We start from the raw sequence: 26,857 nt of genomic DNA on the forward strand, positions 1-26,857 counted from the left end.
TATCATGCGCTCACATGACAAACATTCTGGTTCCTTTGGAGGTATAAATATTTATTTTCAACATCATTATTCCACCTGTCAGACATCTAATGCTACAGATATTGATAATTAATTTGCAATTATAATATAATTCAAATAAAATTGAAATAACATACAGAAGGGCCATACACATTCAGCATGGAGAGTTTGCCAAATAAGTTAGAAAAAAAATGTCACATTCACTTAAGTCACAGCAGGCTTTGCAGGTTTATGACCATCATCCCACTTCCCAACGTCCTGAAAATGACTCTCAGAGTTGTGAAAACACGTCCTTCTAAGTCATTCCAATAGTGAACATCCACCATCAGAAGGTGATAAAGTCTTCAGCTTCGCCCACGGCCTCCTCGCCCACCTCTTCTCGGACGACCTCTGACCTGCTTACTCTCCTGCCGCGGTGACTTCCTTATACGCTCCACTTTAATCCAGGCTCCCTCGCCGACCTTAGCCCCTCCTCTCTCCTCAGGGGGGCTTTCAGCCACAGCTGATATGCCTGGGATCACTCTGGGGCGGCCCTGTGGCGCGGCGCTGGAGCTGTTGGACCTGGGCCTCCCCGAGTGATGAGGGGTTCTGCTGGACTTGTCCTGGGTAACGGTGGCTCTCGTATGCGTCCACATGTCTCTGTACGTGTCCCCACCCGTCACGGTCAGTGTGTTGCCAAAGCAGCTGTGTCTGCGGTAGGCGTGCACGGCCCCAGCGCTGAGTGGGCGCTCTCGCTCCGAGGTGCTCTCTGAGGTGGTGCTGGATGGGCTGCTTCCCTTTGAGCCCAGGTGGAGGGGCGCCAGAGTGGCGAGGAGGCCGGCGGTGGGGGAGGAGCTCCGGGAGTCCGACCAGCAGGGGGCGTTGGGGCTGCGGTTGGGAGAGCGCCGCACTGCGGCGGCGTACGACGACGCCTGGTCTCCGTAAGCAGACAGGAAGTGAGGTAGAGTGCTGGGGTTAGAGCTGCTGGAGGCGGGCCGTGTGACAGGTTGCTGTGCTGATTGGCTCTTCAGCTGCCTCTGTCTCAGCTTGTACATCCATATGGGGTCCACGTCTGAAAACACCATCCGCTGATTGGTTAGCTCAGTAAAAGGCTGATCAACCCGCACTATGCACCATGATGTACTGTCTAATATATGTTTAATGTATTTCAGATAATACATTTTGAGTGAATGTATTTTTATATAGATTTTGTATGTATATTATTTTCAAATATATTTCCCCATTGACAGGCTGCGTTAGTGTAAAACCATGTGAAGGAGAGTTACCAGAGTTGGACCTGCTCCTGGGGGGCCCCTCCAGGTTGACCAGTGGTGTCTCTATGACTAGCTCCACCATCTTGATCTCGTCTCGTCCACTGGTGGGGCTCCAGCTGACCGCATGGCTGTGTCTGGTTGACCTGGGAGACCTCACAGGGCTCTGGGGCCAGGGGAGAGGGAACAGCCAACAGTGTGTAGGCCATCTCTACTGTAGGGCTGTGAGATTAGTCATCCCTCGCTAAAGTGCTAGCTCCTGGCTGTCACCTATAGCTCATCATAGACATAGGTACGGTAGATAGGTAGGTTATCACCAAATGGCATCAGTAGATGAGGATGATACTGATAGACTACAGATAGTAAATTGCCAGTTTGGGAACCTTTAATTGTCTAGTTATGTACTTAGGGCAGGAATGAGGAACTGATTAGTGCTGATAAGATACTGTAAAGATAAGTGATGACAAGAATTCCAATGTACCTGTACTGGTTATACAATATATGGAAAATACACTTTCTATTCTATTCTACCTACAGGTGCATCTCAAAAATTAGAATATTGTGGAAAAGTTCAATATTTTCCATAATTTAATTCAAAAATTGAAACTTTCATATATTATAGATTCATTACACATGAAGTGAAATATTTCAAGGCTGATGCCTCCATTTCAATGCCTCCATGCCACGCTCCACGTTGATGCAGTAATTTGTGCAAAAGGAGCCTCCACCAAGTATTGAGTGTATAAATGAACATACTGTACAATCATAAAAATGAAAACAAAAAAGGCTTGAAATATTTCACATTGTGTAATGGATCTAGAATACATGAAAGTTTCACCTTTTGAATTAAATTATGGAAAATAATACACAATATAAAAAATTTTGGGGATGCACCTGTATTTCTATTGGAGATTGGCAACAGCCATAGGAGCAAGCACATTAGTAAGATATAACTAATATAGCTGTATAGCTCCTATAGACAGCATATGCCTCCCAAGACTCACCTCATAATTAACAACACAGTCGATGATTGAATTCTCTCGTATTCCCACAACCCATTTATCCATCACAAACGGTGGCTAGAAGGCAGTGGAATTAATGTATAGTTAGAGTCAATCATGGTGCGCTATTCATGTCAATATGCTACAGCTGTGCATAACAACAATAATCCAGTGACCATAGTGCCAGGAATGATTTCATTCATCAGAAGGTGTTATTATTCTTGAAACTCATTAAGTACACGGTCTGGACATGCATGTGCTTATATGATCCCACCTTGGCCATCTTCAGAACCTCCATATCCGGTCTGTTGGCATTAAAGGTCACATCCTTGATATATGTTATTGCAACTTCATCTCCATCAAGTTCCATGTACATTTTCCACTTGCAGTCCTTGAAAAAAAAAAAGAGAAATGTAAAAGATTGCAGGCTGCAGGATTGTAAGTATGTTCAGCACAGGCCCCTAATAGTTGTGAATTCCATGAAAAGTTAAAAATATCCCTGTTTTCTGGTGAGAGCCTAGCTGCGGCAGCTAAACCAACAGCACAGCCTAGAGGCAGGTCAATGGCATTGGCTGAACTTCCTAAAGCTGGCAATGCAACAGAAGGACAAAACATCAAAAGTAATTTTAGATATCCAGCTTTCATTCATTTGCATACAGTAAGATAAAAAGGCCCCCATTTCAAATCCAGACCATATCACATTTGACAACATAAAGTGAATTACAGATGCATGCGTGTGCTCATATAAACTGTTTTCTATAACATAATGGGGCAACAGTGCTCTGCCTTCAGCTGTTGTGATGTTTGGGGATATGACCATTTCAGTGATGCTGATATTATTCCGGTTAGGTGAATTCCTCTCAGTCGCTGGATGAGTGACACAGATGAAGTCCTCGCTGGGAGGCGCAGGCCTGAGCTGAGCCTTATCCCGCTCCTCCTGGATACTGAATGCTGACAAAGCAGTAATGATTCCTCCATTCCCCCAACCCCAGCCACAGGTCACCGCTTAACCACGCAGGGTTCACGGTGCGGGCCAATCCATTGTGTCGGGATCACACAGAGAGACATCAGAGGAGTGGTACTAGCACACTCGTCTGAGGGGCCTCAGACCTCCTGCACCGTCCCCAGGGGTTGCACCAGGCTCAAAGGGGGGCGCCGAGAGGCCTCTGGCTCACAGAGACACACCGGTGGCTCTGTCGGCCCTGCGTTGGCCCCGGACTGTCGCACTGGGGCCCCCCCGAGTCCACACCGGTCTAATCACTCCAGCAGAAACAATGTCTGGTAATGATGCCCAGGACCCGAGTGCGTCTAATGACAACTCATACATAATTCAGCACCTTTCACTTGGCTGCGCGGTGATATCCTCATTAGCAGGAGACCCTCAGTGCTTGTCAGATGGTGGCCGCACAATCGCAGGCCCTCATTTTGTCTTTGAGAAGTGCAGCTGCCTCCATGACACCGCCAGCAATAAGGGGCGAGGGGGAAAAAAAAAAACGCAGTGTGGGTTTGTTTTATTTAGTGCAAAAAACCTTCCAGTTTGTAAAAACAAGGCTGACACGAAACCTGACACCAGGCAGGGGAAAATAATTAGCTCTCATTTTCTCAGCCTCCTGTTTCCTTCTCCCCGCTGTGTTTTCTACCCACTAAACCACCACATGTCAGAAGAAATGGGAGGCAATTAGCAGGCTCGTTTCAGGCCTGCCGAACGCACTGAAAGGGGACTATTTATGACGGGACAATGAACAGCTGAAAGATTAAATAACATTTGCCTTTTAAAAAGAAAATGACTTCTGGCTAAATGGGCTATTTTTGATTAAATTCACACAGCAAGTGGAGAGCCAGCCTTTCTCCACCGTTTGAGATCTGAACAAAGGACTGGGAGCAAGTGGGGGTGGATGTGATGCATGGCTCTAGATGAAATATTTATTCATCTGTTTCTCTTGGAAGTCGACGGCTAGCGAAGGCAAATGTGCTCGGTGGAACAGTGGTCAGTATTTGATGGGGTCTGATGGGGTCATAAACCATCCATCTTTACTGAGGGAGCCTAAGACTTGGAACAGGAGCCTTGATCTTGACATTCTTATGTTACTAATCTTACCAGACAACAAGTTACTATAGCTTATCTTGGAGCTTGGATTTTAATTACATAGTTAATAACAATACAAATATAATTGAATATACAAGACCAACACATCTATCTATCTATCTATCTATCTATCTATCTATCTATCTATCTCTCTCTCTCTCTCTCTCTCTCTCTCTCTCTCTCTCTCTCTCTCTCTCTCTCGCTCTGTCTGTCTGTCTGTCTGTCTGTCTGTCTGTCTGTCTGTCTGTCTGTCTGTCTGTCTGTCTGTCTCTCTGTCTGTATCTCTGTCTGTATCTCTGTCTGTATCTCTGTCTGTCTATGTATCTCTTATTCACCTACTGATCTTGACTGTTGTGATGTGTCACCAGCACTGTACAGGATGTTTCTAACCATTCCAACCTACCGAAGGACCTGTTCCTGGTTTCCAGTGGAACCCAAACACCAGCTCCAGGTTCACCGTCTTCCTCTCCTCGTCCTCCTCCGCCCACTCGTCCTGCGCGGGACACATCTCCAGGCTCAGCACTTTGCAACAGACAACAACATCAACCAAACGACAGAGAAAAAATAAAGGATCAAACAACATCCTCTACCTTCATCAGCGGAGGGAAATGGAGCAGTCCGAGGTAATCGTTGGTTAACTTCTCGATTTCACTCTGCCAAGAGAAGAGTGTGTTAGAACCAACGGTCTGGAAGCCTGACATCCTGTGTGTCTTTTTCAGCATATACATTAGATAGATATAAAGGACATTTAGGTATATGTTGGATAGTATGAAGTGGTTCATGCTGTCGTTGATACAGTAGTTAGCAGGCATTACCTTTAGGTGTATAATGTGGCCCTTGGACTTGACCCCCAGGTCGCGCATGTCTGCTTCTGTGAGCAGCAGGAGCCGCTGGCCAGTGATGTGGTTCTCCTTGAACAGGTCTGCGTACCTCTGCATGCCGCAGGCTGCCTCGTCTGAGAACCAGGGGACATGGATGCCAAACACAAATGAAAACACACACAGAAGTACAGTACACCGATGAAGGGTCAGAGTTACTTTAATTTCAATCCACAACGTGAGTGCGTGAACATACCTGCGCCAAATATCTGTTGCATCCAAAAGTGCTGTGGGTGTAGAGTTGTACAGTACACACATTAGAGTTCAAACGTACTGTGACAATGTCCTTAGAGTTGTTCTACTGGTTCATTATGTATGTGAAGGTAAGAACCCGTTGACACTGACCACATGTTCCTCTGTCCATCCATGGATGTCCAGGGTGGGGAGCAGCTGCGACAGACACAACACAGGGGTAGTACAAGAGCATGATGGTCCAAAGGGAAGTTTTGATACAAACACTGTAGGCACAGATCTAAACTGGGAATGTACATGTGCATGTGCCCTATTACAAGTCTCACATTACACACTCATGTCCTGTATGCCAGCAAATGAACACTGCATTATGCACTACCAGCTAGTGTTATTTTTCACAGTAAAACATGTTTTCCACAGAAAATAAATGGATTGTGTTTCTAGCTATTGTGTTGTGCAGTTAAGTTGACTTGGCTCTAATGTTCATGTCAAAATGTCCATCTGACGGATGTTCTCTGATCCATTTGAATGATAAATCATGTATTGCTCATTACGTGTGAGCAGGCAGAAACTTGCCAGCCAAAATAATGATTTCATCATAATGAGCAGGAGGCTGGAGGGTGGCGGCAGACAGAGCAGTGATGAGTCGAGGGGAACATGACTAAATGAACGACTAATCTCTAGCATTCACTCTCCGCTTCCCACGGCATCTGATAACAGTGCCAGGGTACGAGATGAGCGCCAATCTCAACAGATCGCATTCAAAGGGGCCATTTCAGAATCAGCGCCATACAGCAGTAGGGCTGCCAGGCGGCGTCTCAACTCCCTCACCCCAGCTGCAGTCCCCGCCTACTCCAGAGGTATGGTTCGGAAGTAAACACGCTCAAAAACACTCCCCGCGCTGCCAAAGCTCCATTACAGATATGGCCTAATTAGAGTGACATAATATTACATTTCGAGCCACCATATTGTATTTCACAAGTGATGTGCCTTCCTTCTGTTATTAAAATCCAAAAACTGTTGACAAAAGGAACCCGATCTTAATAGCGAGGGTAGAGGAAGGGGAAACGTCAGCAGAAATTGCACAGCAATTGAAATTCCATTCACAGCGAAGGGGAGTTCAGTAGTTCACACAATCCTGCCCCCACGTGGATGTGAGTAGACCCTAGCAGTATGGATGTACGGCACATAGCCAGGGTAGTGGTGGAATCTACCGGAAACCTGGACACTGCAAAAAATAAGTTTACTGGACTACAATTCCAAGGTAAATAGGCTTGACCTGCATGAAGAGATGGTGCCTGGTTTCTATTACTTGTTTATCAGATGCACATGTAGAAATGCGACATTGATGATAGAAACAGCCTAATATAGATTCACAAATAAATACATTTTGCACACTGAGATCACAAAGAATTAAAGGAGAAAGTAGATTTAAATGAGACAGTTTATTGTAAAACAACAAAGAGTGTTGGTCTACATCGGGGCACACTGTAATCAAACAAAGTAGCTTACTAATGGAGATTTTGAAGCTGGGACAAAGGATATAGCAAGTCTGAAAATATCAAAAATACCTTTCAAAGTAGTTGACTTTCACACCAGGAAGTGTACTGCATAAATGGGGTATTGTCTGTGTTAGTGGATGTATTATTGACCAGATTGTTTTTACATGATAGAAAACATGCTCTGCATCGGTTGATTTATGGCAAAAACTTTCCTATTTGGCCTTCTACAGATAGACAGAGCCTTCATATATGTTTCCATGCATATTACGAAGAGTTTCCATAAAGAAGCTACATCCAGGCCACTGGTGATCAATGAGATTTGACTCTTGTTCTATATAATCCCACTAAGGAGCGTTCCTGCAGTCTGATTCAAATCAACAGGCTACGGTCTCCGTCTGTACGGACTAATGGCAGAAGAAGTCCTCAGTCGAACTATCAGGCTATCAGGGCCGTCTGTCCTCCTCAGTCTGGGTCAGTCCAGGGAGACAACATGTACTTTCTCATCCTGGTGAGAGACTCCCATCTCAGCCTCTGCGCTCCACCACATACAGAACAAATTGGCCAATCTTAATGTCAGTGAAATGTCACTTCATAATAAAAGCTTCACTTCCTCCACGCAACTGTCTCACATGGCTCTTTCTTCACAGCATGGCACTATACGTCCAGCACATTAGGCACGAATTATATCTGTGAGGGCCACGCAGGCAAGACTTCCGATGCATTCTGTTAATAGTAGGCCTACATCGTCACTGTGCTACAATCATTCAATAGGTATCTTTGCATCTTTGCATAGGTGAACATAAAGAGCACTTGTCAAAAAATTAATTGTTAGTATCATAATAAAAAGGTCAAGAAAGAACTAACAAGTAATGAATAATAATGATTAAAAAACAAAACAAATTATGTCAAACCGTTTCATGTGCAAGGCTTGCGTCCACAACACCAACGATCTGAAAATGATACACAGTGGGAGGTCCACATTTTTGACACAGGCTAACGTGACTGACAGACGTTACGCCCCCCACCCGCCCCCCCCACCCCCCGCAACCAATCAGCGAGGTCCAGCTAGTCGCTGTCGTCTGACCATCTGAAGTGTTCCATATCCACGGCCATGTTGATTTTGCGTCCCTCTCTGACACAGCTGGACTTGGAAGAGTTCTGCTTGGCCTGCATGTTGACCTGCATGCCAGAGTGCAGCACAGGTCCCTCCATGTCCAACGCAAACATGTCCCCAAAGCCTCTCATCATGGCTTGCAGACTCAGGCCCTCCACCTCCCCGTTACTGGAGGTGCTGATCTGACACGACATCTCTGAGCTGTTGGACTCCTCCCGCTTAGACTCATAGAATGACTCGGCACTAATCTTTGCGGCCACAGGTAAGAACAGCTGAGGACAGGATGGAGGGAAGCGGAAGACAGGACAAAAGAGAGGAAGAAGAAGGAGAGAGGGAGGGAGGGAACAAGGAGTACAGAAGTTAGTCTGAGAGCACATACAGTAGCCTACACCAAAAAGACTGATGAAGTGGATTCATCATACCCGACAAAAGAAGTGATTTTCAGAGGGTTTAGAAAAACAGAAAACAGGAATATTGTAAAAAGAAAAATATTTGGAATACAGTGAAGAGAAGAAAATGTAGGAATACAAAGTCACAAGACAAGACACAACAGGGCGTCTACCTTCGCAGTTACAAATGCATGCAAACTCATGCACACTATCAATTCAGCTCATGTAAAACTGACAGCAAAAAAAAAAGATTTAGCAACGCAAGGCCGTAGCATGCATTTCCACAGTACAACTACTGTACAATAAATCTAAAACGTGGTGTGAACCCATCCGTAAACGGCACGAGCAATACTACGAAGTGAAAACAGGCGCTGCCGAGTGAAGATATGGAATGGAAACCACTACGACGTCAGGTTACAGGGTTCAGGTTACAAGGTGTGCAACGCGGAACCGTCCTGAAAGCTTGAGATATTTCAGCAGTTGCCGGCTGTCGCGTCATGCAACGGCAGCGGCGACACGACGGCGTTCGAGGGGAAACCGTGTGGTGGACCTGCAAGACACGCAGGGACAGCGATGGCTCCCGTGTCGATATGACAACATCGGTTTTACCAAAGCTGCTATCGCTGTGGCCAACGTGAGCGGTGACCACGGAAAGCCCTTGAGCGGTCGATCGCGCCGTCCACAGTGCACCCATACAGTACCCTCCCATAGACCGTCTCCCCGACCACAGAACCCGTCTCTCCATTCACACACTCTCAAATCCACCCCGTTCCATCGTCTTCCATCCCAGTGCATTCCATTTTAAACTCCATTCCACACCAGTCTGAATGAACACGGGTTCTTAGTGATGCTCGGGACGGGACCAGGGCTGGGAACTGTGACACGGGGGCCAGGGAGGCAGCGAGCGGTGGACAGAGCTGTGAAGCTGAGCTGTGGTCCAGCAAACAGACACGGTGTGTGGTGGTGGTGGTGTTGTGGAGGTGGTGGTGGTGGTGGTGTTGTGGAGGTGGTGGTGGTTGTGGTGGAGGTGGAGGTAGTGGTGGTGTTGTGGTGGTTGTGGTTGTGATGGAGATGGTTTGGTGGAGGTGGTGGTTGTGGTGGAGGTGGTGGTGGTGGAGGAAGTGGTGGTGTTGTGGTGGTTGTGGTTGTGATGGAGGTGGTTTGGTGGAGGTGGTGGTGGAGGTGGTGGTGGTTGTGGTGGAGGTGGTGGTGGTAGTGGTGGTGTCGTGCGGTAGCCATAGCGGAGGAACTCACCGGGGTATTGGACTGGTCGATGAGCTTGCGCTCCCACATCTTCAGGCGGTGCTCTCTCTCCTTCAGCTCCTGCTCCTTGGTGCTCAGGTCTCTCTCCAGCCTCTTCAGCCTCTCCAGCGTGGCCTCGATCTCACACCTGCACACGCCAGGCGGTCAGGATCCACACAGACTCGTGCAGTCACACAACCACGTCTCACTCAACATCTCTGCATTCGTAATACTGGGTCAGATCATTCCCCCAATACACACTACAAATCTCCCAGTGACTTCAGTGTATCATGTACGCAAGATGACCTATGTTGGTCGCTCATCGGGTTAAGGAGCGTACAGTATTGTAAAGGCTAGCCCTTACCACAGCGGACCGGGATCGATTCCAGCCCGGACCCTGTTCTGTATGTCCTCCCCTCAACCCCCCCCCTCTCTCTCTCTCTCTCTCACATTTCCTGTCAATCCTAAACAATAAACAATAAAGCACAAATGCCCTAAAATATCCTTTAAAAATAAATAAAAGATGACATGTGTGACCGTCCTGGTGTTGATGGATTGCCCAGCAGGTGGTGCTGTGTGGCGCACCATAGGTCGCAGTGCTGAGTCATGTGACACATTCAACTCCCATAGTGACTATTTATAAATACCATGTGACACAGACAGGAAGACACGCCCATATACCTCCCACTCCCTCAGACCCCTGCCCCCCCCACCTCAAAGACTTCCCACTCATGCTCCAAACTTCCCTCATAATTGATTCTCTTGCTTGTCGCTTTCCTGACAAACTCTCTCGATATTTCTCATCCTCTAGTCTACACTCTTATTCGTCTAACCCCTGCAGCCCCCAAATAACTCCCTCTCCCTCCCTCTCTCTCCCTCCCTCTCTCTCTCTCTCTCCTTTGACCCAGACAAGTGCCGGAGAAACCAGTAAAAGAGCAGTCTCTCTCTTCATAGAGTCTGACTGGTGAGTCTCCTGGGATGGTGTCCTAATACAGACTGCACTAGGAGATCTCTGTTAGAGAGCAGACAGCAGCTTTGGACCTCCAGGACTACACTTCAGAACAACTTCTGTAACGAGACAATCCTCCAGGATAACGAGCTGAACACAGCCAACTGTGTCCTAGAGGTCTAGATGTTCGGTAAGCAAATCAGCCAGAATCCCCCCACCACCTCACCTCAGACCACCCCACAGCCCTGCTTCTCCCCATGAACACGGTCACCCTTGGAAGAATACTTCTGAATACGTCCCTCTCTCTCTCTCTCTCTCTCTCTCTCTCTCTCTCTCTCTCTCTCTCAATGGAAACGCTCGGACTCCAAACACGGAGCTGTTCACCTGCAGACGTCTGTCTGGAGGCGTTGGCCACTACGTGAGAGTTCTGAGGAGAAACCTCACAACACAGACAAGTCGCAGAGAGAGGGAGAGAGAGAGAGAGGGCGAGAGAGACAGAGAGATGGAGAAAGAGAGAGACAGAAAAAGAGAGAGCAGCTGAGCCCCAGGCTGTGCTGAACGTTACTGAACCCCCAGCTGCTCATACAGGCCAATTAAACACTTCCACTTGAAGAAGACGGTGATTATTTTTAGGCCTTATGGGCAAAGAGAGGAAGTACATCCAGATGGAGGATTCTTTAGATACTTTATGCTTTTATGGATCAGTGCAATTAAAACAGATCTAGATGCTCCACTCCAGAGGTCTGTCTGGTGTTTAGTGGCCCATGAGAGCAGCACTTGCACATGTTTCTTTGAATGTGTCCTGATAAGATTGTAAGGCCTTTCGCAAGAGCAATGGCTACAGAAAGTGTCATCTTGCGAGTTGTGAGAACATCTGATTGCGGTACCTCCACTCCGCCTTGTTGTGTAAGAAGGAGTTGCACTGTTGAGGAAGCTTGCTGTCTTTGGACATGGACTCCAGCGTGGCCAGGATCTGTTTGAACATGGGTCTTTCCTGAATTCAAAAGAAAACAAAAAAACGTTTCTCATCTGACCTTCAGAGGGAAATACGACGTGTACCCTCTCCCTCTCAGAGCGGTCTGTGGGAGGATCTCTTACCTTGGGCTCGGTCACCCAGCACTTCCTCATTAGCTCAGCGAAGCTGGCCGGACAGCTGCTGGGTATGGTCAGCCTCTGGAATGGACAGGACCACATAGATTCACAGGAGAGCACTCGCTGTCTATGAGCTACAGTCTGAACCATACAGGACCGAGTTGCACCCAACAATACTATTCATGGCTGGGGGCACATGTGTGGTCTGCCAGGTCTAACTGTAACTGTAATTATGAATTGAACTTGACTGAAAACGCAGTGAGGGATGGATCCAGTAGAGAAAGTTGACTGAGATGCGGAGGGGGTGTGGTGGTGTCCTACCTCGTTCTTCTCAACCACCAGCCAGGCCACTTGTAAACCCTCCAGGCCTTTGAAGGGAATCTCACGGGTGAGCATCTCCCACAGAACCTGTCTCACACACACACACACACACACACACACACACACCGACGCGCACACACACACACACACACACACACACACACACACACACACACACACACACACACACACACACACACACACACACACACACACACACAAACACAGGGGTTACGGTCAGTTAAATGCTTCTTCCATTACACACAGCACACACAGCCTACCAAGGTTCCTCCACTGAAGTGAGATAACACAAAGACTTTGTACACTGGAGATTACAAGTACAGTGAACTATGACCGGCTATTTCATGTTGCTACCTACCATAGATTCAGATCCATCTCTAGATTCAGATCCATCTATCTCTACATAGTCTTAACAATAAGTAAGGGGTATCAAAACCCTGCTGTGTTAGTGCCCTGCCTGTTTACGGCCCTCAGGACTCAGGCCCTTGAATGGCTGGGTGACACAGAGCATGCCCAGTAGACTCTGTCACTCTACACTTAACACCTTCTCCGTCACCACACAGGAATGTAGCTCAGCCAGCACACACACACACACATGCACGCAAGCACAGATACACAAGCACACACACACACACATACACACAGACACGCACGCACACACACACACACACACACACACACACACACACACACACACACACACACACACACACATACACACACACACAGATAGGCTTCATACAGTCTCTACTCAAGAATGAGAGATTTTATCTTGCACACGGCCATTTGATGAGAACCCAGGGATGAAGATAACTTATGGGGCTGTTAGCATTTCTGCAAAGGTTAATAACGCTGTTAACGCTGTTAAAGTTCATTTTAACAATGGAAGAGATGCAGTCATGGAAATGTCATTTCAAATGCTAGCTGGACCGGTTGACTGGCAGGCAACTCTCAGCCATGCAGTTGCAAGAGGAAAAAAACATTTCCTTTAAGACTCTCAACCACTCTTTGGCTCTGAAAGTGGTCACGCAAAACACTGTCATCAAAGGCTCTAGTTAAACGCAACAGGCATAATAGTCACATTTTGTGAATTTGCTTGCGCAAAGTAAACAGACATCAGTGGAAGTGTGTCCAGTGAAGGGGTGGAATACTGGAATGAAGCGGATTGTGTCTGTGCTCGATGTGAGAATGGATGAATGAGCAGAGTTGAAGAGGAGAAGTTTTAGGCTACGCAGAACATCGAAATCCTGGCGCGTAAAGTACAAGAATGTAAATTACAGAGGTAAATAATTAGATGAAATGCTAAAGTTGCTTAGGAGGAGATGGAGTTGGCTATCAGTACTACATTCATTTGTAGGACTACAGACAGATGTGGTAGTATATGTTTTCTAGCCTACAGTATGTGAATACAGCAGGCTACTACCTGAATTGACGCTTCGTGTTGTTGGCTATTGATGTGTCGGCTTGTAGGCCAATACAAAATTCAAACGATGTCAATTGGTGGACTATAAGCCAACGTTTGGCCAGCTGGAAAAGGTTGGCACGCAAGATTATTTTTCTGGGAAATGTATTGTAGTTCTCCCCTGATCTATTCAAGCAGCTGAAGCAGTATAAACCACCCGTCTATTGAGTTGTTTCAACACCTCATTAAGTAACATTTTAGTTTGACCTGAGTTTTGATGACAGCTGGAAATCATAAAAAATCATTGTTCTCAGGAATGTTTTATTTAATTAATGTAGGCTAGGCTTATTTATTTATTTTCTGCCACCCCCTGTGAAAAACGTTTCCCCCCCTCTTCCTCCTCCTCCTCCTCCTCCTCAGTGATGTCAAGAACGGATGAGCTCTGCCTCACGACTCTTCCATGAACAGCTCCTCCTACTTTCAGGCAAACTTTGAACGATCCTGGCAAATGCACCTTTAGGTGGCACAAAGATCCCAACATTCCTAGTGCCTCAGCCTCTGACGACAGCGCCAGTCTTTTAGCCTCTGACGACAGGGCCAGACTTTTAACATGGCTGTTTGCTGGCCCTTTGTCTTCCTCAACAAACAAAAACTTCCATATCTGCCAACGTTATGTTCTGTGCAGTCAAACCCACTCTACATAATCACAGGTCCTTCTGAGTTATGTTATAGTCAACCAGACATCCGACCGTGAAGTGCTGCTAATGTGAATGCGCTAGGGCCTCACCACGCCGTAGGAGTAGGTGTCGCAGGTCTCGGAGACCGGCAGGCTCTGGATCACCTCTGGGGCCATCCAGGGGAAGGTGCCCACCAGAGACATGTGTGTGGTGTGAGACACGAACCTGGACGCCCCGAAGTCACAGATCTGAGGAGGCCAACACAATGCCAAGGTCAGGCTGGAAGGAACTGTTAAATCATGTCATACAGTATATTGAATGTTAAGTCATGTCATACTGAATGTTAAATCATGTCATAGTGAATGTTAAACATGTCATAATGAATGTTAAATCATGTCACACTGAATGTTAAATCATGTCATAGTGAATGTTAAACATGTCATAATGAATGTTAAATCATGTCATAGTGAATGTTAAATCATGTCATAGTAAATGTTAAATCATGTCATAGTGAATGTTAAACATGTCATAATGAATGTTAAATCATGTCATAGTGAATGTTAAATCATGTCACTGAATGTTAAATCATGTCATAGTGAATGTTAAACATGTCACACTGAATGTTAAATCATGTCATAGTAAATGTTAAATCATGTCATAGTGAATGTTAAACATGTCATAATGAATGTTAAATCATGTCATAGTGAATGTTAAATCATGTCACTGAATGTTAAATCATGTCATAGTGAATGTTAAACATGTCATACAGTATATTGAATGTTAAATCATGTCATACTAAATGTTAAATCATGTCATAGTGAATGTTAAACATGTCATAATGAATGTTAAATCATGTCATAATGAATGTTAAATCATGTCACACTGAATGTTAAATCATGTCATAGTGAATGTTAAACATGTCATAATGAATGTTAAATCATGTCATAGTGAATGTTAAATCATGTCATAGTAAATGTTAAATCATGTCATAGTGAATGTTAAACATGTCATAATGAATGTTAAATCATGTCTAGTGAATGTTAAATCATGTCACTGAATGTTAAATCATGTCATAGTGAATGTTAAACATGTCATACAGTATATTGAATGTTAAATCATGTCATACTTAATGTTAAATCATGTCATAGTGAATGTTAAATCATGTCATAGTGAATGTTAAACATGTCATAATGAATGTTAAATCATGTCATAGTGAATGTTAAATCATGTCATAGTAAATGTTAAATCATGTCATAGTAAATGTTAAATCATGTCATAATGAATGTTAAATCATGTCATAGTGAATGTTAAACATGTCATAATGAATGTTAAATCATGTCATAGTGAATGTTAAATCATGTCACACTGAATGTTAAATCATGTCATAGTGAATGTTAAACATGTCATAATGAATGTTAAATCATGTCATAGTGAATGTTAAATCATGTCATACTGAATGTTAAATCACAACATAGTGAATGTTAAATCACAACAAAGTGAATGTTAAATCATGTCATAGTGAATGTTAAACATGTCATAATGAATGTTAAATCATGTCATAGTGAATGTTAAATCATGTCACACTGAATGTTAAATCATGTCATAATGAATGTTAAATCATGTCACACTGAATGTTAAGTCATGTCATAATGAATGTTAAATCATGTCATAGTGAATGTTAAATCATGTCACACTGAATGTTAAACATGTCATAATGAATGTTAAATCATGTCATAGTGAATTTAAATCATGTCATATTGACATGACCATCACTAGGACCTACAGTACAGAGCTATGCATGCTGTTAATTTACATACCTTGAGAACTTTGTCTGCAGTCAAAACAACTGAAATAAGGCACAGAATTTTCAAAGTTAGGAAAAGGGCTGTTCAGTTTCCTCTCATTGAGATCAGATACTGTACGTAACACTTGCTCTGAGCATCCAAGTCAAAACATGTTCATGGATCTCTTAGGTGCGGACAAAAACAGACTCATGAGAGAACCAAGGATGCTGCTGAATCTGGATAGTTACCATTTCTGGACTTCAGGTCTCGGTGGATGACCTTGACAGGGGCCTCTGAATGTAAGTAGTGCATTCCTAATGGGGAAAGAAAAGAAGGTTTCCTCTGAAGGAGATCAATGAGGACGCAGCCTGAGGTAAACAAGCCTGTGTGCTTCTGTGTCCTGCTAGAGCTCATTACCTCTGTCTACCTCCCTCCCCTGATCAATCACATGTGAGGAAAATGTGTCCCTTCACTCCAGCATGGCCACTGAGAGCGCATTCTTTCTAAAACTATGCCTAGAATAACAACGAGCTATAAGACCTTCAGCAGCTGCCTCTGAAACATGCTCTATCAGGAAGTGGCTAATGAGCTATACCTATAGTGACAAATTACTGGGTGGTTTACATCAGTCTAATTTAGGACATGCAAAACCACATCCACATTTAAAGCAATACATAGCGTTTTCTCAGATTTTCTCGGAACTGCGCCCCCACAGGCTCTGCGAGTAAGTGTACTGTCGTAAAGTTATCAGTTATCAGATTGTCTTTTTCTTTTTCTGGCTTCCTCCGTGATGTTTCGCTTCGGTTTTCTCACCTCCGCCATATCATTGAGCTAAAAAACGCATGATATCCATAGACGCCGGAATAGTTAGCTACTACTGTGTTGTTTAAGCACAACGTTGCGCATGCGCACTTCGACTGTATGCTGCGTCCCGGGGGCGCGAGTTTTAAAAGGTAATAAATGTCAATGTATTATCTTTCTGAGTAAACTGTTTGGACGATTCAGCTTACTTTTAGTAAATCTAATTGGAGAATTAGCACCAGACATGTTTGTAAAGGTCCAAATATCGCAATGTATTGCTTTAAGAAAAAAATAAGTCAGCATTAATTATTGCAGACTCGCAGTAACCTCTGGTACACCACCATCCTAACACATCTACAGTACAGGATGTGACAACATACATCAACCAGAACATACTGACCATCAAGAACATTCAATGAAACGTTACCTTTGGCGATCTCCATAGCCCAGGTCATGACCTGTCCCATATCCATCTCCTCACTCTCAACACCAGACAGGAAGTCGTACAGACACCCTCCACCGGCATACTCTGTAAACAACAACAACAACAACATGAAACTGTGGAGAATGCCATGCGGGGAAGGATGAGATACAAGAGCAGAAGATGAATTAAATAAAATAAAGGTTTGATTCTGCCAGTAGAGAGCTGTACTAATGTACGAGGGGTTGTCTGGTCCTGTCATTGACCTGTCACAGTGCATGAGCTCATTTACCACGACTTGAGGACAGACTCACACAGCCTAACGCCTTGAAGACAAACACACACAGCCTAACGCCTTGAGGACAGACTCACACAGCCTAACGCCTTGAGGACAAACACACACAGCCTAAACGCTAGCGTCTCCCCGTTCCTCTTGACAGGACAAGGTTTTTTAACATGATCAACCTTGATTTGTTCGAACAGGAAACAGCTTCAAATGGACACAGCAGCTGTTGTCCCAGAAGGTAAGGAAAACAAAACACTAACAATGAAGAAAATAAAAAATATTTTTTCTAAATCATTGGGTGCCATTTGGACACTTTAGTACTGCAAACACCTGCTGGAGACAACTGTCCATGAGCAACACCTGCCAAGGACCATTCATTCCGAGTAACAGCAGACAAGAATTTGAAGAAGAATCCAGTTGCCAGAATGTTTGGAAGCATAGTAATAGTAAAAAAAAAAAAAAAAAGTCTGAAATACCAGTATTAAAAAATAGTCTGAAATACCAGTATTAAAAAATAGTCTGAAATACTGTGTGCTGTATCAGTGATAGCATGTCCTGCTTTACATGTTTTGTATTGTTTACATAAACAGAATATCATATGGGAAACTTTTTTCAGACTTTGTTTTAGGTTTTGTTTTGTTTCGGGGAGTGGGGGGTCATTGCTCTGCACCAGCAGAATCGGGAGCATGGACATAGCTTTCTATAGTGGCTCCAAGTCTTGAGTGTCCAAGCCTGACAGAAGACAAATGGCAAAAGCAAACATGATCTGATACCAGCTGGACTAATGGGAGTCTGTTTGTGCAACATGAACTCCAGTGTCACCACATGGAGTAGTGAAAACAGGCTTTGATAAGAAGCCTCAAGCAGGACTGGCCCCATCATGAAGCCATGACTACCAAACCGATGTCTTTATTACAGTCTTACTACACAGATGTAGGACATCTTCATGTCAACGATGTACAGTAATGTTACAAACTGAAATGTAAATTTGAAAGTCAGCCAGGTTTTAAATGTAAACCAGTTCTTTGGATATTGTTGTAACATTGCATGATTATAGGTCCTTCAACTGAAACAGATCTGTGAACCATCTCTTTTAGACTATTCCTTCTGACAACATGGCTCGAGTCCTCCTTTCATTTCTGCACTTTTTCACAGATGCATTATTTTTTATAATGGCACAGTCCATTGATGATGTAACTTCCTGTGCTGCTTTCATAACCCCAGGCTGCGATCTGAATCGCATACTTCTACTTTTTACTACCAGTACATACTACTGTTGCCCTTAGAAAGTATGTACAGTACTTTGCACTTTGTCATAACAGTGCGCCTTGAAATCTGACCTCATCCATGTGAGGTAATTTCCTCTGCGCAAAGGATTGTAGGTCAGAATAGCCAGAAAAGGCTGCTGGCTTGCATACTGCAAAATACAACCGGATGTAGTAGGACATCCTGGTATTTTTGCCATACTGCAGGTGGCATACATGTATTGGGACATACTACCACATTTTTTGGCATACTACTGTATATAGTATGGAAGTATTCAGAACGCAGCCCTAGATCCATACCCAGCAGCCATTTTGACATCATTGCAGGGTAAACACAGGTGTAATTAATAACATTAAGTACGCCCTTGTTCCAATTTAGATTTAGGTGGGCCAGGGTCCTGATATTGTGCATGCTCGCTCACTGGAATGGCTGTGGCACACTAAAATACCTTAATTAATTTTATTTACTACACCTGTGTTTACCCTGCGATGATGTCAAAATGGCTGCTGGGAAAAGGGTCTGTTATTGACAACCGCCATGTGGGCCAGCAGTGATAGATGGCTTTTCCTGATGGATATTGTTTGTTAAAAAGCTGAGACAGCAGGTCCTGATGTATGAGCAGATGGGAGAAATGTATAACCCACCTGATGAATGTGGAAACAGCATGGTCCGAATGGTCAGAGACATTTTTCCTTTATCTGGTGCTAATTAGATTCTGCTTTGATAAATAGAGACAGCTCCTTGACAACCCGCCCCATCGACTGGACGGCGGTAGCAGGAGTGACACGTAGTCTCTGGCAGAGAACTCTGGGAAAGAAGTGAAAACTCTGCCTAGTTGTGACTTAACACAAACTTCAGGGCCGACACTGGGAACTTAACACAAACTCCAGGATCAACATACACCTTAACACAAACACCAGGACCGACATACAACTTAACACAAACTCCAGGACCGACATACAACTTAACACAAACTCCAGGACCGACATACAACTTAACACAAACTCCAGGACCGACATACAACTTAACACAAACTCCAGGACCGACATACAACTTAACACAAACTCCAGGACCGACATACAACTTAACACAACTTAACACAAACTCCAGGACCGACATACAACTTAACACAAACTCCAGGACCGACATACAACTTAACACAAACTCCAGGACCGACATACAACTTAACACAAACTCCAGGGCCAACAACTACCCTACTACTGTGCAACACACCAGACTTAGAAAAAGTGTAGTTTTACTTAGAGTAAGAATATTGAAGGACTAGGGCTGGGTTTAAAAAATCGATTCATCGATTCTGAATCAAATGCTTCAAAATCGATTCATGAATCCCAAAATCAATCTTTAATTTAATGAATGAATGAATAAATGAAGGAATGAATAGTTCATTAATTCATTCAATGAATGAATAACTTTTCATAAAAGTTATTCATTCAAGTTTTTTCATAAAAAATTGCATAACTTGGCAGTCATGTAATTAAGGTTACAGCTAAAAAAAAACTGGTTTTAGTAACACTAACCGAATCGATATTGAATCGAATTGAATCGTGATAATCGATTCTGAACCTTGTGAATCGGTATTGAATCGATTCTTGAAATTCGAATCGATACCCAGCCCTATGAAGGACCATCTGTGTCCCTCCCTATGCATCGCTAGATCGAAAAATGTAAAAGATTTTAAAGAGTATTTTCCAACAATTCCAACAATACTGCAGGATAAGACAGGGCACAAGCCTCAGCATAATGAGGATGTGTAGGCCTCGAACATAAAAAGAGAGAGGCTGAGTAAGATTATAATCTACCACTAATGCAGGGCTGTTCTCATAAACTGATTAGTTCCCTTCACTTCCAAGAGATGACCTTCCACAGGTCACGGCTGGGCCAGCCTGAGGGACACAGAGACTTCAGCCTGCCCAAACAAGGACAGAGCCGGGAACAAAGATAGAATCATGCAGGGGCCAGTCTGTTCCCCATAAAACCTGACTACAGGGTATATTCACAGTCTCACAGCATAAAACCTGACAACAGGATATATTAAGTCTCACAGCAATCAAGAGAGCAGGGGGAGAAATATAGAAATACAAAGACAGATTTAGTAAAACCAAAAAACCTCCCTAGGCTACACCTCAATGTACAACTCTCTTTCAATGCTCACTGTTTCAAATCATCTTCTTAACATCGTAAACAGGAGTTCTCAGTCTGCCATGTGAGCCTGGAGAGATTCCTCACACCACAGGTATAGGACGATCACAAGAACTCCAGATTACAAGCATAGGACTATCTCACTCTATATCACAGGAATAGGACTATTACAAGAACTCTCATTTGAAAGTCCTTGACTTGAGACATTAGATTGAAGATATGTGTAGGTCTAGAATTAGGCTTTCACTAGATCCAGGAAACCAGACAGAGTATAATCATCAAGCCATTATAATGGACAACACTGCTAATCTGCTAATGCATACAGTACATAGAGGTCTCAGCGCCTTACAATGCTAAGCAAACAGACTAGCTGTCAAACTAGCAGGAGCAGATGGCCGCACCCGTTCTTTCCATCAACACAACTCGTATAAAAGCTGTAAGGAAAGTATCAGGTCTAGTTATGGACAACAAACTAGCTAGGGTGATCAGCATCGAACGTACCCGTGACAATGCCATAGTTGGGCGCCTCAAGGATTGCCCCGTAGAACTGGATGATGTTCCGATGACTGAGAACACTGAGAATTTCAGCCTGCGAACAGAAAAAGAAACAAAAACAGACAGAAAAATAGACAGAAAGATCTGAGAACATTACAGTCCTGAACACACTGGCTGTGGGACATAAAATCTGCATCAAATACTATGATTTTCAGTGCAATTAAGTAACAAATTAAGCATTTCCATGAAACAATGCTTTCCACAAGACTTTGACTGAAGTTGTATAGATATCATTGAACCATTGAATATATTATATCAATGACTCATATTCTGAACACCCTGACATACAGGCCTAGATATGAAATTGAATAGCCTGGAAATGTTTTCATGATGTTTCTTTTTGTTATCAGACAATGAGTCTATTGCTTCAAAGTAATTTCCAGATCTAAACCCCATGGCTTTAATTGGATCTAATACAATATTTCATTTGGTAATATTCTTTCTTTTAAAGCATACAGTATGCACAATCGTCTGTACAAAGTAAGGGGGGTATATAATGACTATGACTGATGGGTAGAAAAGTCACCACAACCCACTAAATGGGGGGAGCAATTAAAATGATAACTATACCGGCAATTAAAAAGTATATGAAAAAAACTGCAATTAGGACCCCTAGGTTCTAATAACCCTACCTCGTTCTCGATCTTGAGCAGCTTTTTCACTGCCACCTCTTTGTCTTGGGAGATCCACTTTGCCCGGTAGACGCTGCCGAAGCTGCCGCCGCCACAGTTCTCATAGAAGAGGATGTCATCAAATCTGATCTGCATGAAGGAGGCACTGAGAGACGACATCTCATAATGTCCCTCAGCACCAACTCAGCTCCTAGAGGACCACAGCGCAGGGTGGAGGGACAGACTCAGCTCCTAGAGGACCACAGCGCAGGGTGGAGGGACAGACTCAGCTCCTAGAGGACCACAGCGCAGGGTGGAGGGACAGACTCAGCTCCTTGAGGACCACAGCGCAGGGTGGAGGGACAGACTCAGCTCCTTGAGGACCACAGCGCAGGGTGGAGGGACAGACTCAGCTCCTTGAGGACCACAGCGCAGGGTGGAGGGACAGACTCAGCTCCTTGAGGACCACAGCGCAGGGTGGAGGGACAGACTCAGCTCCTTGAGGACCACAGCGCAGGGTGGAGGGACAGACTCAGCTCCTGGACGACCACAGCGCAGGGTGGAGGGAGAGAAACAGGACAGGAGAAGCTGCTCAGTCCTCTTCACGAGACAAACATCAAATTCAAATCCTCCAGGTGAAAGGACTGCACCGACGCCACAGCCCAGTAAAAGAGCAGCCCCGCACTTGAGCGCACGGTCTGAGAGAGTGACAGAAGGTGGATGTGTGGATGTGACACTAACGCTACCCCGGAGAGGCCTGTGTGTCATTGGCTATGTCTGTAGCGGAGTGACACCGCGCTATCCCTGGCCTCAGCCTGATGCTGATCTAGGTATGGGACATTCCCGTCACCACACACACACACACACTCACCAGTTCCAGTAAACAGTGTGTGGCTCTGGATCCCCTGTCAGCTTGTGTAAGGACTATGGCATCCCTGGTATGCATTCTCCCACTGCTGTGATCGCAGGATACAGCCGGCCAAACACACAGACTATTCCAGCAAAGTCTAGGCTGGTCTGTACATGAGACTATTCCAGCAAAGTCTAGGCTGGTCTGTACATGAGACTATTCCAGCAAAGTCTAGGCTGGTCTGTACATGAGACTTTTCCAGCAAAGTCTAGGCTGGTCTGTACATGAGACTATTCCAGCACAGTCTAGGCTGGTCTGTACATGAGACTATTCCAGCACAGTCTAGGGTGTCTCCCATAGAGACACAGCTCTGATAGAGATTACATGGTCTAGTCTCCCATAGAGACACTGCTCTGTATACATTTCCTAATATTCGACTGTTCCAAAAACACATTTAGAGAGAGGAAAACAGACCTCTTCTTCTCAGTACTCAACGCATAGAGTCCCTCCTTCTAATCTGTATCAATTAAAGTTCCATGTGTACAGCATGTAGGAGGAACAGTGAGCCTGGTGCCCACCCCAAGCAATGAACATTTTCTTTTGTTTAGATATAACATATATGGATCTTTTAAAGAAATAATCCCATCATTACAGGAAATTAGCTCAGTTTTTCTTCATATGTTCTGCATTTAGTGCCAAGCAATTATAGCTTTTAAAAAGGCTGTTTCTTGGGATTGCCATGCCGCTCAGCAGGAAATGGCTACATTGTCACCGAGGGGAGCCGACGCAGTCCGGTGATTTACTGCTATTCCTGCTATACTTAGACTCACCCTCGCCTGCTCAGAGCACAGCCAGCGCCGGAACATTCTGCGGCCACTCCAGGAGCCAGGGTTAGAGGGCAGGCGCCTGCACCCCCGCGTCCTTCCTGCCTGTTCGCACCTGACAGTAAACACTGCAGCAGGCCAGGGATAATATACTGTAAACGGCCTGATACTCAGATAGAATGTGTTGTTAGAGAAGATGCACTGTTTTGCAGCTATAGATGCAGAAGGTGATGCGTATGCCGTCAGAGCTCAACGGGGGATTCATTAAATACAATGCCAAATAGTGATGATCCAATCGCTGGCATCACTGTAGATATTGTCAGTTCATGATATTATCTGTTATGTGGTGTATGGTACTGTAAGTGTGCTGAACTCAAACTCAGTAGAACTCTATAGAACTGCAGCTTCAGCTGCTAGTATTTGAGGGACATCCAAAGCCCGACTACATTCTGTGCTCATAATTCTATAATCAGCTGAATGGCTGCTCCGTAGAGATGCTAGCCACTGTATTAATTCTATAATGAGTTCAATGCCTGCTCTGTGCTCTGTAGGGACACTAACCACTGTATTGGCCCAGTGAATATATCCACTGCATAAGCACAGAAGCACAATGGAACATAATTCAAAATGCAAGCTGGCGTTGTTGAAGAGATCATCAGCTGACCCTGTTGTGCACAGATGACCCTGTTGTACGCAACATCATGACTGGTCAAGCGTTTGCTCTTTGCTCAGATTTGTTTTGCAACTGTCAGGGCCTTGATTAGGGATGTGTGGTCCGAGGAGGCAGCACAGTTGATTTAACATTAGCTTGTAATAGAATAAACTAACCATCCTATCCCTAACCATAACTCAAAATATAAGGTATGGCTAAAATACTTGAAAGGGTTAAAAACGTTTTGTGTCTGACACTTGTTGATCAGGGTGTCTTCAAAAAGGAAATTATATTAACTTAATGTTTATTAATGACAGGTTCATCCTCCAAAACATTTTTTAAAACCCATAATCAACTAGAAAAAGTCACTCAGTGGTTGCAAACCTCCGCCCATGATGCATGTCGTCAGCATGTGTAGTAGTTGAATGTAGAGGTGGAGTGAGCTTTTCTAGCTTAGAGAAGGACGTCTATCGATGTCAATGTTATCGAAAGTGAAAATAATTTATGGATCCGCCAATTGGATTATCTCGCAAAATATCAATAGTCACCAGATGGCACTTGCATAAGATATAAGCTACTGGTGCGTAATATAACAAGGCCAAATGCCCTATCTCGTTGATGTTTCTAATCTAAACTGAAGAAACTTGGGTTCACCAAGTATGACTATGTAAAGTACTGTAGCAATATGTGCATCCAGCATAGCCTTCTACTAAAATCCTACTGACTAATTCCAGGGGAGAGGACACGCCCCGAATGGGGATTGAACCGACAACCTCCTGTTTCCAAACCTGGCTTGCTAACCACAACACCAAGAGACCTAGAGCCCTTAGAGCTGTTCACTGTACTCAGTCCTTCACGTCCTCACACGCCTCTCCGTGGCTCTGTGCGTGAGCACATGCGTGCAAGCAGGACATGCGTGGTACCACTCCAAAACTGAATTGGTTCTAGGTTGGCCCATGCTACACCCCTTCACCGAGTTTCATGAAAATCAGTCTGGCAGTTTTTGCATAATCCTGGTCTAAAAAATGAATGGAGGTGAATGGCCGGCCGTGTTTGGGCGGCCCATGGACTCGCCTTGTGATTCGGATCCACTCCAAAATGTAATGGGTTATAAGCTGGCCCTGCTACCCCCCTCCGAGTTTCGTGAAAATCTGCCTGATAGTATTTGCATAATCGTGCAGACTAACAAACAAACAAACACAACACCGATAACATAACCTCTCCCCAGACGGAAGTCATGAATTTGATTCTACTCAAGATAGCTCTGTGTTAGGGTAGCTCACCGAGTAAGGCGCGCACCATTTGAAGGCTAGTCCTTTGCGCGGCAGACCTGTGTTCAATTCCCGGCTCGGTCCTGTGCCGCATGTCCTCCCTCTCTCTCCCACATTTCCTGTCTCTCTACACTGTCCTATACCATTAAAGCTGATAAGCCCTAAAAAATATCTTAAAAAAAAAGATAGCTCTGTGTTAACTTATGTCTGGTTAGGACTAGGTGTTCTGGTTGATGTTGTAGGCTGTGTGTGGTTGTATTTCTTTCTGCGAATTTGTTGAAATTTAATTGCTTTATTGATCAGTTAAATGCAGTTATTGTTAGTCGCTTTCGATAAAAGTGTCTGCTAAATGATTGTAATGTAATGTAATCTGCTCCGCGGCGACTTTGTTTAGCGCCATCTAGTGGGGGAGTCGCACGGCAGCTGTGTTATTGCTGAAGTCGGAGCTCAGCTGCGGTGTGATGTGATAGTAGTGGAGCGGTCTACGGGCCCTTTGGTCCCAGGCTCGGTTTCTATCCCTTCTGTTTTCTTTTATCTTAAAACTCACTAAAGTACACAGATTTTCTCGGGGGACCCTTTGGGGGTTAAAACATGCAATAAAAATAAAGATAACACGTCTTTAACACAGTATCAAATAGGCTAATGACCTGCCTGGAAAAAGAAAATGGGTTAACTTTGGACAATACATTATGATCTTGGGCTTTAGATCACAAACAGATAAGTGCTGAAGACAACTTTCAGTAGCCTGGAAGCATACCCAGCTAAACTAAACGTTCCTCTGCTTAAAAGTGAAAGTAGGCATAAGCCTGTATGGCCAATAGAACTTTATAGAACACATTGGGGTCATGCAGCCTAGAGGAGAAATGAAGAGTCAAGGAATCCGACATAGTCTACAATAGCATTGATTTTGCCCACTGGCTCAATTTGCTATTCACGATTTCCCTTGAAACATACCCTAGTGACAGGCACTGCTCACATGTCTGACATTTACCCTACATACCTGGAGTGTTGTTGTTGTTTCAACAAATTAAGTATTCCAACATGCAGGATATATAGTAGCCTATAACGAATCCAAGAGGTTTCAGGTTGAGCAGGTACAAGTTAGCCTACACACAAACTTACTTACGAAATACCCACTTCCTTTGAACCCGAGAGTTTATGATTTCCGCTGCGATCTCCGCAGTTGCCCAACAACTTCTTCCTACCAGGCAACAAAACGCCGAGGGGATTATTCAGATAATT

At 44.4% G+C, this 26,857-nt stretch overlaps 1 protein-coding gene across 4 annotated transcripts; it reads right to left on the minus strand.

Annotated features, from left to right (window-relative positions):
• Nucleotides 1-163: 163 nt before the first annotated feature.
• On the minus strand, nucleotides 164-26,798 carry map3k20a (mitogen-activated protein kinase kinase kinase 20a; the record flags this gene model as incomplete). 4 transcript variants are annotated; one of them, XM_084443419.1, is made up of 21 exons in its annotated part: nucleotides 26,742-26,798; nucleotides 23,699-23,820; nucleotides 22,040-22,557; nucleotides 21,354-21,441; nucleotides 17,147-17,248; nucleotides 16,167-16,232; nucleotides 15,952-15,980; nucleotides 14,245-14,382; nucleotides 12,035-12,121; nucleotides 11,720-11,794; nucleotides 11,509-11,615; nucleotides 9,685-9,820; nucleotides 5,579-5,623; nucleotides 5,430-5,460; nucleotides 5,171-5,310; nucleotides 4,946-5,008; nucleotides 4,759-4,848; nucleotides 2,544-2,660; nucleotides 2,273-2,347; nucleotides 1,284-1,434; nucleotides 164-1,069 (listed from the first exon to the last, which is right to left on the minus strand). In XM_084443419.1, the coding sequence occupies exons 3-21, from the start codon at nucleotides 22,196-22,198 to the stop codon at nucleotides 363-365; spliced, it is 2,406 nt and encodes an 801-aa protein (XP_084299545.1). In that variant the 5' UTR covers nucleotides 22,199-22,557; nucleotides 23,699-23,820; nucleotides 26,742-26,798. The 4 variants fall into 4 exon arrangements, with proteins under 4 accessions (XP_084299545.1, XP_084299544.1, XP_084299546.1 ...); XM_084443418.1 differs by lacking the exon at nucleotides 26,742-26,798 and adding an exon at nucleotides 26,616-26,716; XM_084443420.1 differs by lacking the exons at nucleotides 23,699-23,820; nucleotides 26,742-26,798 and adding an exon at nucleotides 26,616-26,727.
• Between the last annotated feature and the right edge of the window lie 59 nt (nucleotides 26,799-26,857).

Source organism: Borostomias antarcticus (genome assembly GCF_949987555.1).
Source record: "Borostomias antarcticus genome assembly, chromosome: 9".
Lineage (NCBI taxonomy): Eukaryota > Metazoa > Chordata > Actinopteri > Stomiiformes > Stomiidae > Borostomias > Borostomias antarcticus.